We start from the raw sequence: 13,835 nt of genomic DNA on the forward strand, positions 1-13,835 counted from the left end.
CATGGTCATGTTGGTAGCGAACGTGTGCGGCGCCAACACAGTTGTTGATAGAAGACAGATAAGCTCTCTGAGCGATACAGCGGTGCGTTTACTCGGCCGTCGTCCCCTCGCATGTGCCTCTCACACTTCGCCCGCCATGTCCAGAGGTCCTGATGGAAGCCATGATCACTTCTCAGAATGCCTCAAAATCAGGAATCCAGATGCATATGACGGCCATCACGTCTTCCTGTTTCACTGTATATGAAGCTGGATATAACGTCTTCAGTGAGCTCACCAGCGTCCCGAGATGCGGATGTTTTTCCTATTGCTTCTGGCGTCCTTCGGCGTGCTTCTCGTTGATGCGTCCTCGAGCGACGTGCAAGGAATATACTCCCTTGTTCAGCGTCTCATACCCCAGCATCAGAACTCATTCACCTTCAATCTAGTCGAAGGCAAGGGGGATGTCTTCACAATCAGCGACACGTCCGGGTCGAATGGCGCTATCACCGTTGACTGTACCACCACCAGCGCATGCGCAAGAGGTCTCTACACGTAGGTATTTCGCTTTGGACATATTGCTCTCCGGCTGAATGATATCTTAACAGGTATGTCACTGAGTTCGGAGGTGTCGACATTTACTGGACTGGCTCGCGGCTGAATCAGCTTCCCTCCGAGCTTCCCCCGGTTGGCAGCCCAGTAAGTGGAAGTGCCATTGTGCCATACAGGTAACGCTCTATCTATTATCTCCACATAGCATGCCGTAATTAACGATATCACCGTTGTAGATATTTCTTCAACACGGTCACGTTTGATTATACTTGCGTCTGGTGGAATTTTGACCAGTGGTCACTGGAGCTCGATTGGCTTGCTTTGCGTGGAGTGAACTTGCCCCTTGCATGGGTCGGATATGAATACACTCTCGAACAGGTCTTCCTGGAAGCAGGCCTGACACAAGCTGATATCGAAGACTACCTTTCGGGACCGGCATTCCAAGCATGGAATCGCTTCGGAAACATACAAGGGAATTGGGGCGGCCAGCTGCCACAGCAATGGGTCGATGACCAGTATGCACTCCAACAGCAGATCCTCCAGCGCATGTCCGAGCTCGGTATGACGCCTGTCATGCCCGCGTTCACTGGATTTGTCCCCATGGCCATGGCTGATGTTTATCCGAATGCATCTATCATTCGCGGTTCGCAATGGTCTGGATATCCCTCCACTTTGACGAATGTCTCCTTCCTGGAGCCTATGGATCCCCTCTTCGCTACTCTCCAGAAGTCTTTCATCACGAAGCAGCAGCAAAATTATAATGTGACATCGCACATCTACACGTTGGACCAGTACAACGAGAACAACCCGCTCACCAACGACACTTCCTACCTCGCTGGCGTCTCTGCAGGTACATTCGCCAGCCTCCGCGCTGCCGACCCAGAAGCCATCTGGATGATGCAAGGATGGCTATTCTTCAGCAGCGAGTCATTTTGGACGAACCCAGTCATCGAGGCATTCCTCGGTAGCGTTCCCAATGATGGCATGATCATCCTCGATCTGTATTCGGAGGCCGCTCCACAGTGGAACAGGACAGGTTCGTACTTCGGCAAGGACTGGATCTGGTGCGAGCTGCACGACTATGGCGGAAACATCGGCATGGAGGGCAACCTTCCTGCGGTGACCACTGGCCCGATCACTGCGCTTGATTATCCAGGAAGCACTATGAAGGGCATGGGCCTGACGATGGAGGGCCAAGAAGGGAACGAGCTTGTGTACGATATTCTCCTCGACCAAGCATGGTCTGCGGCGCCCTTGGACATCAACACGTACACTGCATCCTGGGTGTCGCGCCGATATCCTGTCAACCCCCTCCCCGCTGCTGCTCAGGAAGCATGGGGCATCCTCAGTTCGACCGTGTACAGTAACGAGGATCCTAATACTCAGGCAACCATCAAGAGTATTTATGAGCTTGCACCAAACTTGACTGGGCTAATTGACCGCACTGGCCACCACCCCACGGAAATTCCCTACGACACATCCACCACCATCGTTCCCGCGCTGAGACTGCTCGTTCAAGCAGTCGAAGAGAATCCTGAGCTCAAGTGTGTCCCCGAGTTCGTCTATGATGTCGTGGACGTCACGCGCCAAGTGCTTTCCAACCGGTTCATTGACGAGTACAATACACTCGTAGCGACGTACAACTCCACGTACGCCACGCCCGATACTGTGGCTGCTGCTGGCGAACCCCTACTCGCTATTCTGTCCACGCTCGACTCCTTACTTGCGACGAACGAATACTTTCTCCTGAGCACTTGGATCGCCGATGCACGCAGCTGGGCAGGGAACAATGTGACATACGCGAATTACCTGGAGTACAACGCTCGTAACCAAATCACCCTGTGGGGCCCCACGGGCGAGATCAACGACTACGCGTCGAAGGCATGGGCGGGCCTCGTTGGTGGATACTACACGCAGAGATGGGAGTCGTTTATTACATATCTCGAGGACAGCGTGAAGAACGAGACGCCGTATAACAGTACGGAGGTTGCGGATGCCATGCTGGATATCGGAGAGCATTGGGATCTCGAAATCTGGGGCCAGCGCGCGGGAGAGACATGGGGCGTCACTGGAAACACCTGGGATGTCGTAAACGAGGTCCTGGGTCAGTGGACGTGAAGTCTAACAACACTGAATGAAGTTTGTCTATGTGACCTGACGAAGGAAACATCTGTAAAATATATGTTGCTCAGGGAAAGAGCATTGACTCCTGCAGCATTGAGGACATAGGCACAAATTTGTCCTCAGGATCTGTTGGATCGTTCGAAGTAGGTATGGACCAGCAAATCATGCTTCAGAAATAAGATATATGCGGTACAAACATCTGAGAAAGTATTGTAGGCATGTGTATACCGATATCTAATGACCCAGAAAGATTGATCAAAGTCCACCACTCGACGAGGGTAGGGAATGGTGCCATGGCGGTAAGGTCTAGTCGAGCAGACAGGGCAGGCATGAGTGGTTCTGGGTCCCACAAGAAGAACCGCGAGTTGTACAGTAGCGAGGGCAAGAGATCATTACATTTCAAAAGAAAATACGAAGACGGATGGAAAAACCAGAACGAGCCGCTTTGATAGGTGTGCGGCAGTCCCTGGGCAACTCGGACTTTGGCCTCGTGAAGCTTCTGCTTTCATCAGTCATAGTGTCCGCGGACGTCGCAAACCCTTGCGCGCATTCTCCGCGCGGTTACGGACACCAGCGTCCACTTCACCTTCATCCTCCTCCTCCTCGTCTTCACCCAGGCCATCACCGGCCAATCCGGTATATGCGTCGTTCTGGTCTTCGCGAGTAGGTTCTCCATCTGAAATTATCACGCGAACGGAGGGAGGCGAAACGTTGGAGAGCGCGGCACATGGGTCACAGACATCGTCAGGCTAGCAGTGGTGAGTGTCGGTGTTGTGTGAGGAACGACAGTAATGATTGAATTTCGACTCTCAGAAGCAGTCAGAAGATCTGAATGGGGAGCGAGCGTGCTCGTGCCAGAGTCACTGTGCGTTCAATGCTGCATTGATCGTCGAAGCACCAGGCGGGAGTGTTGGCTGAAGCGACACCTCTCTTGCAAAAGTTTATTGGGACATGGCGCCCGGTATACGTATTTTTTCCTGTGAATGATTGGTCAATTCACACGATTGAAACCCACGTTTAGAGAGAACGCACCGCCAGTGTCTCAACAGAGAAAATTCAGCGCCGCCGGAGCGACATTCCGAGGACGTCCTGGACTACGCTGAGGACCTCAACCGCTCCCGCCTCGGCGGCTTTGCGTGCTAGCTGCTTGGGTCTACTCCCTCTTGGACGCTCTGGACGCCGCTTATCAGTGTCTGCAGTCATTGTATCGTCATCCTTCAGTTTGTTCTTGCTTCCCTTCGGCCGTCCTCATTGCGATACTTCAAATTGTTCGACTGGCACAAGAACAAGCACTTGAGGGCTGGACGTGGCTGCGGTAGGTGAAGAGGGCGAGCGGTCAGGATTTAAACACTCTCCACTCAGGGGAGTGACGGTAGCAAAAGCTCCTGCAACGGAGTTTCCTGCGTTCGGTCCATCTTTTGTGGAGATTTCGTCTAGTGTCTGCCGACTTTCGACATATGTAATCAGTGAGGGGCGAGTATATGACGCGGAAAATATTTGCAGTGTGCATACCAGCACGGTCCATCCCGACGTTGAGCCGGCGTCTGATTCGGGCTAACTTCTGGCTCGACCTGAATTCATCTTGTGAGCTGTTGGCGGCTATAGCTGCACTTTGATCTCGGACCAAGATTGACCAGAGCAATAAAAAATAGCTGCAGACAGTATATGTTTAGGTGTCAGAGAGCGACAGCCAACAATCCTACAGATGAGAGATAGGAGATGGAGGAGAGACGCGACATGACGCGACGGCTCGCCTCGACAGAATCAGACTCACCAAGGACTCACCGCGAGTACCGTGACGCGGCATGCAACACGCACTGGCAACGAACATCCCGGGCATGAAATATTGGAGTGCAGACACGTATTTGCATTCTGCTACGGATGCTAGTAAGTACTACTTCAGAGAAGCCCTCTTCTCCTCCACGTTCTCTCTCATCGCAAGCAGGGAGTTCCTGTTGTCAGTGTCAGCACTGCCCCGCAACATCATACATACTAAGAACATCCCTGGAATCTACATATCCCAACCAAATTCAATTCTATCTTCTCAGCCGGGCATTTTGCATCCACATATATTCTGGCAATACTCAACGCCATGGTCACGTTGGTAGCAAACGCGCGCAGCGCCAACGCGGCCATCGATAGAAGACAGATAACTTCCGTGAGCGGTACAGCGGTGCGTTTACTCAGCCATCAAACCCTCGCATGTCTCGCCCGCCATGTCAAGAGGCCCTGATGGAAGATATGATCGCTTAGAATTCCACAAAAACAGGAATCCAAGTGCGTATGACGGCCATTACGTCTTCCCGTTGCACTATATATTCAGCTGGATATAACATTGTCTTCAGTGAGCTCACCAGCGTCCCACCAAGATGCGGGTATTTTTGCTGTTGCTTCTGGCGTCCTTCGGCATGCTTCTCGTTGATGCGTCTTCGAGCGATGTGCAAGGAATATACTCTCTTGTTCAGCGTCTCATACCCCAGCATCAGAACTCATTCACCTTTAACCTGGTCGAAGGCGAGGGGGACGTCTTCACGATCAGCGACACGTCCGGGTCGGATGGCGCTATCACCGTTGACTGTACCACCACCAGCGCATGCGCAAGAGGTCTCTACACGTAGGTATTTCGCTTTGGACATATTGCTCTCTGGCTGAATGATATCTTAACAGGTATGTCACTGAGTTCGGAGGTGTCGACATTTACTGGACTGGCTCGCGGCTGAATCAGCTTCCCTCCGAGCTTCCCCCGGTTGGCAGCCCAGTAAGTGGAAGTGCCATTGTGCCATACAGGTAAAGCTCTATCTATTATCTCCACAACCATGCCGTAATTAACGATATCACCGTTGTAGATATTTCTTCAACACGGTCACGTTTGATTATACTTGCGTCTGGTGGAATTTTGACCAGTGGTCGCTGGAGCTCGATTGGCTTGCTTTGCGCGGAGTGAACTTGCCCCTTGCATGGGTCGGATATGAATACACTCTCGAACAAGTCTTCCTGGAAGCAGGCCTGACACAAGCTGATATCGAAGACTACCTTTCGGGACCGGCATTCCAAGCATGGAATCGCTTCGGAAACATACAAGGGAATTGGGGCGGCCAGCTGCCACAGCAATGGGTCGATGACCAGTATGCACTCCAACAGCAGATCCTCCAGCGCATGTCCGAGCTCGGTATGACGCCTGTCATGCCCGCGTTCACTGGATTTGTCCCCATGGCCATGGCTGATGTTTATCCGAATGCATCTATCATTCGCGGTTCGCAATGGTCTGGATATCCCTCCACTTTGACGAACGTCTCCTTCCTGGAGCCTATGGATCCCCTCTTCGTTACCCTCCAGAAGTCCTTCATCACGAAGCAGCAGCAGAACTTCAACGTAACGTCGCACATCTACACGCTAGACCAGTACAACGAGAACAACCCGCTCACCAACGACACTTCCTACCTCGCTGGCGTCTCTGCAGGCACCTTCGCCAGCCTCCGCGCTGCCGACCCAGAAGCCATCTGGATGATGCAAGGATGGCTATTCTTCATCAACGAGTCGTTCTGGACGAACTCAGCCATCGAGGCGTTCCTCGGTAGCGTTCCCAACGATAGCATGATCATCCTCGATCTGTATTCGGAGGCCGCTCCACAGTGGAACAGGACAGATTCGTACTTCGGCAAGGACTGGATTTGGTGCGAGCTGCACGACTACGGCGGAAACATCGGCATGGAAGGTAACTTGCCTGCGGTGACCACAGGCCCGATCACTGCGTTCAATTACCCTGGAAGCACTATGAAGGGCATGGGCCTGACGATGGAGGGCCAAGAAGGGAACGAAATTGTGTACGATATTCTCCTCGACCAAGCGTGGTCTGCGGCGCCCTTGGACATCAACACGTACACTGCATCCTGGGTGTCGCGCCGATATCCTGTTAACCCCCTCCCCGCTGCTGCCCAGGAGGCTTGGGGTATCCTCAGCTCGACAGTGTACAGTAACGAGGATCCTAATACTCAGGCAACCATCAAGAGTATTTATGAGCTTGCACCGAACTTGACTGGGCTAATTGACCGCACCGGTCTTCCGACGGAAATTCCCTACGACACATCCACCACCATCGTTCCCGCGCTGAGACTCCTCGTTCAAGCAGTCGAAGAGAATCCTGCGCTCGAGTGTGTCCCCGAGTTCGTCTACGACGTCGTGGACGTCACGCGCCAAGTGCTTTCCAACCGGTTCATTGACGAGTACAATACACTCGTAGCGACGTACAACTCCACGTACGCCACGCCCGATACTGTGGCCGCTGCTGGCGAACCCCTGCTTGCTATTCTGTCCACGCTCGACTCCTTGCTTGCTACGAACAAATACTTCCTCCTCAGTACTTGGATCGCCGATGCACGCAGCTGGGCGGGGAACAACGTGACATACGCGAATTATCTGGAGTACAACGCGCGTAACCAAATCACCCTGTGGGGACCCACGGGCGAGATCAACGACTACGCGTCGAAGGCGTGGGCGGGCCTCGTTGGAGGATACTACACGCAGAGATGGGAGTCATTTATTACGTATCTCGAGGACAGCGTGAAGAACAGGACGCCATACAACGGTACGGAGGTTGCGGATGCAATGCTGGATATCGGAGAGCATTGGGATCTCGAAATCTGGGGCCAGTGTGCGGGAGAGACATGGGGCGTTACTGGAAACACCTGGGATATTGTAAACGAGGTCCTGGATCAGTGGACGTGAAGTCTAAGGAAGACTGAATGCAGTTTGTCTAGTGATCTGACAAAGAATACATTCTGTAAAATACATATCGCTCAGGGAACAGGTGGTGCCCCGCGGCATCAAGGACGGCGAGCACAATGGCGCAAATTTGTCCACCGATCTGCTGGATCGTTCGAAGTTGATATGAGTTAACGATGAGCAGGCTGAAGCAGGTATGGCACCAGTAAATCGTGCTTCAGAAATAAGAAATATGCGAATATGTGGTGCAAACATCCGAGACATCATCAAGTTTGAGAGCAGAGTCCAGAATAATTGAATAAACTGCACTGCACGAGTCTTACATAGAATAACTTCGCAAAAATCAAAACAGCTAGAAGGAGTTCGTAGACAACACTACAAGATATACCTGTGCTGCTCCGAAAGGAGACTAGGCCTCTGGCATGCAGTGCAGACAACTTGGTCTGCACAATGCTCCTCAAGGCTGCGATCTGCGCCCGGCGCATCTCTAGGCACTGGTGTACCCCCAAGCTTGCCCTCTCTCGAGTTTCCACAAGTTCGAAATCAAACTGCACTGTCTGTAGGCCTTCGAAGCGGTTCAGAACGTGCTCCACGGTCGCCCAATCAATGACGCCCTCCTCGAAGAAGTACTGTTGCTCGTCACTGAAAAGGGATACCACGAAGGTGATGTCACGCAGCGAGCTCAGGGAGACGTCGGCGAGAATATCAATGCAGGTGAACCAAAGGGAATGTGTCGTATCGGTATCTAAATATGCTGCGTTTTGGATGCTGTGAAACCGTGCTACTTGTACATGATCTTCATGAATACTGCCACCGCGGCTCCGAGTCGCGACCAATTGACTGTGACTTGACTGTGACTTGACTGCTCATCTACGATGTGTCCTTGGGGCATCCCTTTTTCTTCAGCATCTCCTCGTCTTCCTGCTGCAGTTCTGCATCTACCTGTGCTCCTCTCGACGGCTTGTGACCCTGGCTCTGTGCTGGTTCGAGGGGGTCGGTGACAGTGTGCGACTCCAACTCCAAGTCGCGGTCATGCTCCGCCTTCTCCTCCTGCTTCTGCCTGTTTCCCAGGGTGCGATTATCTCTGGAACAATGCGTCAGTCTGCGTCGGACAAAGTTTCATATGTGAATGAGTTACTGACTTGGGATCATGGATATCGTGCGCGTTCCTTTTGCCGGCTTCAAACGGAGCGGGAGCATCCGCGCCTCTGGGGGCATTTCTGCCCAGCATGTCAGCAAAAATATTTTCAAGGAGTAGGAGCCGAACCGTCTCTGGTCGCCGTCGTCGTACACCTGAGGGTTACCCACTTTAGGCTGCATCGCTCCAGACAAGCTTTCAGAAGTTCAGGAAGGCTTGGGGATTGAATACTCCACGAGATGGATGTGTACAGACGGAAGTCAAGTTGTTGAGGGGGTCATTAGACGGCGCGCTCGAGCTCTTATACCACCCCATCGCCAGCGGCCGACGTCAGTAAGAGCCGTGGTTGTGACGTCATCTGGGGACGATGTCTCCGTGCTGACGCAAAAGGTAAGTCTATCGATATTCTCGCTCCGGTGCTCGTTTTGTTATATATGGTAAAGTACAGAATAATTATTTTTTGAACGGAGGAGAGGATAGGATTGTGTAGACACTCATAAAGGCTACTTCCGACAAGGATAGTTTCAAGTCCGGATCCGTCTCGACTGCACACCAATTCGAACAATTCCTCAATCGTATCTCACAATGGAGAAGCCCAACCTCCTGACGACACCCCAAAACATACTACATACAAAGAACTACGAGAAGCTACCTGGACTGCATGCTCGACACACTTGACTTCAAACCATCTCTAATGACCAGCCACTCCAGCAGACTCAGACCTTTTCGCAACATCTCATCCTTCACCACTGGATCCCACTGTGCCTCCAGCATACACAATGCATCAAGGTCCCTAGCCTCCCGTAGTCCACACTCATAGAAAAGGGGTGCACGCCGAAGTAGAGGGCGTCTCAGCCTGCTCAGCCACATACAGACGGCATTCATTGGTGCAGAACCAGATTGTGCATCACCAGCAGCAGGCAATGGGGCAGGGAGAGATGCCCTACGCGTCTCGAGACCGGCTGTGATGATAACCCAGCAGAGGAATTCCACTTTGTGATGTTTCTCGAGATAGTCGCGAAGGATCCCCCAGTCATCCTTTGGGTCCATCAAACACAACACATCCAGATCCTGCGAAGTCTTGCACCCGAAAGCCTCAAATGCGGGCAAGAGCTCGTTGGATAGATCCCTTGCGAGCCCTGCTAAAAAAGAGTGGACGGCCAGAGCTCCATCCAGCAGAGGACGGCTAGAGCCCTGAGCTATTGGTAAACTGAGTGCTTCACCAGATGTGTGTTGTGCAGCCGTTCTGGCCAGTAACCCTTGCTCTGGCTCTGATACTCCAGGAAAACTGGATGGCATGCTGGACATAGGTCAGTTGCTGGTAATCTGAAGATTGAACAGCTCCTTACGATGATGCGACTGAGCGATTCCTAAGAGTACCTTGTCCTTTCTCGACACGGCTCAGAGATGAGATAGGCAATTGATCATGGTGCCTAGCTGCATCGTTAGAGCATCTGTGTGACGACCGGGGTACGAGAACTTGAAGGACACGTAGAGAATATTCAGCGAGAGTATAACAAAGCGACCGAAGGATGTGCCTTACATGTTGCATCTGCACGCGCCCGGCCACGTCGAGGAAAAAGGTAGTCGGGATCAAGTTCGTGATCATCACTTAGTCCAATATTGCTAGATGCCTCCTGTATCTCGTCCTTGGCTAAATCGGCATTGGGGTCTTCCTCACAATCCACGGAGACCACTGGGGGATGGAAGACCCGAGTTTTATTCCGTCCAGGAGGGCGCCCACGTATGGATTTCCCACTTTCTGGCAGACGGCCCCTGCGGCTGTCAAAACAGAGGGATAAAAGAGGGAGCAACATCAGATGGAGGGGAAACCACGAACCGAAGGCCATATGGAGCACTACCAACACGAGCTGCACCAGCAGTCATAGTCATGCGCCCCGAGAAGCCTTTGCAAGAAGTTCTCACATGCATCTGAAAGCGGGAAGGTCAGCAATAAAGCCCTGCAGGACAATGTGGCTGGCTTGCCTGCAAAGGCGGAGGGCTTGGGAAGGAGTAATCGCATCCCGGACATTGAAACTGACCGGTATCTTTGTCTTTGTAGACAACCTTGACGGCAGATGATCCAGGGATAGTGACCTTGCACTTGGGCTGGTGCACTACCCTGCGATGGGCATCCAAGTCCGACTGGTGTTCACCACATGACGAACAATTACCGACTCTCGGCATGCTGCAGCAGTGGCGAAGGGGGAAATTCAGTGCTACGAAGGGATGGGCACTGCACATACTGTACTTAAGAGGTGTCGTAAAAAAACGACGTAGACAATCCTGCTAATCACTTTAAGCATAGTATCGGAGGGCATTCTGTGGCCTCCACAACAACAGGACAATGTACGTACAATAGTCCTTTTTTGTAAAAGATACCACACGGACAGCACCATCTGTGCAAGGCATCCAACCGCAGAATTCTTTATGCTTGCAAGACAACCAATCAGAAGCCTTCAAGCTTCATTCCGCATGAGGTATCGTACGTGTTGTAAACAAAAGGAGATGGATTTTATTCAATGACCGTCAAGTACAAGTTGCATGAATAATTCGAAGAGACAAACCCATGTACCAATCTCGAGTTGTGGTAGAGACTGAACTCGACCAATGAAAGTTAACTGATATGCGAAAACTGTATAAGCTAGCCAGCTACCAAGTTCTCAACGAACTGCAAGCGACGACAACACACAGGTCATCAGATCAGACGCGATGTCCGGTCAAGGAAGATGTCCGGCGAGAGCCATGAGTGGCATGATGTGGCACTTGAACTTGTTTGGACGCGGCATCCGCATTTGGTAAAAATGGAAAGTCCCATCGTCTTCTCCTCTGCGTTTTGCCACACAAACACTCCAAGACGCAGAGAACACTCGAAGGAGTGCTTAGAAGGAATTGAGATCAATATAAAATATATAGAGGAGGATGGAAGGTGGTGAGCGTGCAGAATTCGGAAGATAGCAACAGAGGCGGAAGTTCCACTGGGGGAGACGCGCCAAGCGGCAAGGTTTGGCACGATTGTTGACTGGAACCTTCCAAGCGTGGGAAACGGCCATCGGACCTTCAACAAAGGGTGGAAGAGCCCTCGAGGCCCCACCGCCTCTCGTCGTCAGCAACCACCACCGCCGCAAGCCCGCCAGCAAGCCCGCCCTTGCCCTTCCACACATCCATCAACCACTATTCTTCCAACACATCTTTGAATAACTATGGCCCGTACCAAGGCAAGTTCTATTCGTTGCGCACAGCGTCGCTACACCTTCTGACCGTCGTTATCGCCCTCCAGCAAACCGCCCGCAAGTCCACCGGAGGTTAGTTTTTTTCTTACCCCTTCTCGACACGAGAAATCGTGGTGAACTCATCACAACGATGTCCTCTAGGTAAAGCCCCCCGTAAGCAGCTGGCCACGAAGGCCGCGCGGAAGACGGCCACAGCGGTACGTATCCTCGCTGGAGCTTATCTGCACCTTACTCACTCTCAGAATCTGGGTTGTGGGCATCGCTGCGCTGTGGTGTTTTCCCCTGTTGTTCTTCTGTTGTCCCCTGTTTATTGTCTTCGGTCTAGGCCGCCACCGGAGGTGTGAAGAAGCCCCACAGGTTCCGGCCGGGAACGGTCGCCCTCCGTGAGATCCGGAGGTATCAGAAGTCCACCGAGCTCTTGATTAGGAAGCTCCCCTTCCAGCGTCTCGTTCGCGAGATCGCGCAGGACTTCAAGGTCAGTGCTACAGTGCTCCCCTTACCTCTATGGTGGACTGAACGTGCGTGACCACCTACAGACCGACCTGCGCTTCCAGTCGTCCGCCGTCATGGCTCTGCAGGAGGCTGCTGAGGCCTATCTCGTGTCCCTCTTTGAGGACACCAACTCGGCTGCTATCCACGCCAAGCGTGTCACGATCCAGCCCAAGGATCTCGTATGTTTTCTTTCTGCATCTACTAAGCTCGCAACTCACTCTCCCACCACAGGCCTTGGCTCGCCGGCTCCGGGGCGAGAGGTACTAAGCTGTGAGACACTCCCCATACATTCGACGTCTTTTTATTCTACTCGTTGTGCCCCCATTCCTTTCTCTCGCTCGGTCCCGCACCGGGCACTGTACATTATACTGCGGTTGTGTCACTAGGCTATGAACGTGTAGGCTCAAGCTAGGGTTCACGAGTTAACTATAATGTTTATGTCCATCCAAAGTGGCACTTCAATGAATGTTTTTCCCTTCTCAGACATCTTCATGTGATCATGACGTTGCGGTGAACTGCCATCGGTGAATGCTGATAAGGTTCTGATGGTTGTCCTCGTGGTGATCATGAGACGTTGAAATGAAAAGGCACCGATGAATTCAATTCTTCTGATGGTTGCAGTCACTGAGGCTCGTCATGCAGAGTGGATATTCATGTGTTATCTGTCGTATTGTTGTTGCACCAGTAACTCCACCGAAATTTAAGAAAGCCGTATAAACATTGTTGACGAACAAAATAAACCTGCCAAATTAGAAAGACGGGGAAGCCCTGCTACCCACTGCCACTTGAAGAATACCCCCACAGCCGCCGGGGTGAGGCGCACTTCTACTTTGAAACACCCAGGCACCCTAGCACTCGCCTCTTAGCATCAGCATGCATGAATCCCACATAATCGAGAGACCCAGATCATCGGACGAAGGATCGCGCCGCCTGCGCATCTGTGGACCTGGATGTGCGCGCAGCATCAGCGCGGCCCTGCATCCGTGTCGCGGTCTTCTTTTTCTTCTTCGTCATAGTCCACGCTTGGAAGTCTTCGTCGAGGGCATCGTCGGAGTCCTTGCGAGGGGGGAGGTGACTCAACAGGCCGACCTACGAAACAAGATGAATGAACGTACATCTGAGGCGGCCTCCTCTTGCGGCGGTTGTTGCTGTTGGACATATCCAGTCGACCCATCGTCTGCGAGAGGAAAATCAACCTAGCGATGGGTCAGGGACATTCGTGCGAGCGGGGGCAGCCCATGAAACATACTAGCGTGCTTGTTTCAGAAGGGGTAGCAGAGGGGATGTTCCTCGACGTCGAACGCCCGTCGAGCCGCTGCTGTAGATAGTCAGGACATTGCTGCAAAAGAAACGTACCAATCAGCTCCGAGACTCACGGAACTCGAGCTCAAGGCTTCGTCGACTCGCAGCACAGACTGCGCCGTAACGCCTTGCGCAGACCGCACCGTAACGCTTTGCGCAGACCGGGACAGGCTCCTGACAGGATTGGGGTGGAATACCTGGGCACTCTGCATCAGATCCCTAGCGTGAACGACGGTGATACACCCGCTCTTTACCATGCTGGTCGAGTATAAGAGTAAAGTTTCGAACCGCGAGCA

At 52.5% G+C, this 13,835-nt stretch overlaps 6 protein-coding genes across 6 annotated transcripts; 3 read left to right on the top strand and 3 right to left on the bottom strand.

Annotated features, from left to right (window-relative positions):
* Positions 1–286: 286 nt before the first annotated feature.
* SCP_0102270 (Alpha-N-acetylglucosaminidase) lies at positions 287–2,646 on the top strand (the record flags this gene model as incomplete). Its single annotated transcript, XM_027752466.1, has 3 exons — positions 287–531; positions 585–704; positions 765–2,646. The coding sequence occupies 3 exons, from the start codon at positions 287–289 to the stop codon at positions 2,644–2,646; spliced, it is 2,247 nt and encodes a 748-aa protein (XP_027608267.1).
* Positions 2,647–5,021: 2,375 nt separating this feature from the next.
* Positions 5,022–7,377, top strand: SCP_0102280 (Alpha-N-acetylglucosaminidase; the record flags this gene model as incomplete). The annotated part of the gene is made up of 3 exons (XM_027752467.1): positions 5,022–5,266; positions 5,320–5,439; positions 5,499–7,377. The coding sequence occupies 3 exons, from the start codon at positions 5,022–5,024 to the stop codon at positions 7,375–7,377; spliced, it is 2,244 nt and encodes a 747-aa protein (XP_027608268.1).
* Positions 7,378–8,244: 867 nt separating this feature from the next.
* On the bottom strand, positions 8,245–8,694 carry SCP_0102290 (hypothetical protein; the record flags this gene model as incomplete). Its single annotated transcript, XM_027752468.1, has 3 exons — positions 8,245–8,458; positions 8,517–8,594; positions 8,642–8,694. 3 exons carry the CDS (start codon positions 8,692–8,694, stop codon positions 8,245–8,247), a joined length of 345 nt encoding a protein of 114 aa, XP_027608269.1.
* Positions 8,695–9,160: 466 nt separating this feature from the next.
* Positions 9,161–10,699, bottom strand: SCP_0102300 (hypothetical protein; the record flags this gene model as incomplete). The annotated part of the gene is made up of 5 exons (XM_027752469.1): positions 9,161–9,812; positions 9,862–9,991; positions 10,056–10,294; positions 10,353–10,444; positions 10,499–10,699. The coding sequence occupies 5 exons, from the start codon at positions 10,697–10,699 to the stop codon at positions 9,161–9,163; spliced, it is 1,314 nt and encodes a 437-aa protein (XP_027608270.1).
* A 1,016-nt stretch (positions 10,700–11,715) lies between these two features.
* On the top strand, positions 11,716–12,504 carry SCP_0102310 (Histone H3.2; the record flags this gene model as incomplete). The annotated part of the gene is made up of 6 exons (XM_027752470.1): positions 11,716–11,730; positions 11,793–11,817; positions 11,887–11,942; positions 12,071–12,220; positions 12,282–12,416; positions 12,469–12,504. 6 exons carry the CDS (start codon positions 11,716–11,718, stop codon positions 12,502–12,504), a joined length of 417 nt encoding a protein of 138 aa, XP_027608271.1.
* A 639-nt stretch (positions 12,505–13,143) lies between these two features.
* SCP_0102320 (hypothetical protein) lies at positions 13,144–13,796 on the bottom strand (the record flags this gene model as incomplete). Its single annotated transcript, XM_027752471.1, has 5 exons — positions 13,144–13,293; positions 13,353–13,433; positions 13,487–13,555; positions 13,614–13,736; positions 13,794–13,796. The coding sequence occupies 5 exons, from the start codon at positions 13,794–13,796 to the stop codon at positions 13,144–13,146; spliced, it is 426 nt and encodes a 141-aa protein (XP_027608272.1).
* Positions 13,797–13,835: the final 39 nt, after the last annotated feature.

This window comes from Sparassis crispa, assembly GCF_003851025.1.
Source record: "Sparassis crispa DNA, contig_000000F, whole genome shotgun sequence".
Lineage (NCBI taxonomy): Eukaryota > Fungi > Basidiomycota > Agaricomycetes > Polyporales > Sparassidaceae > Sparassis > Sparassis crispa.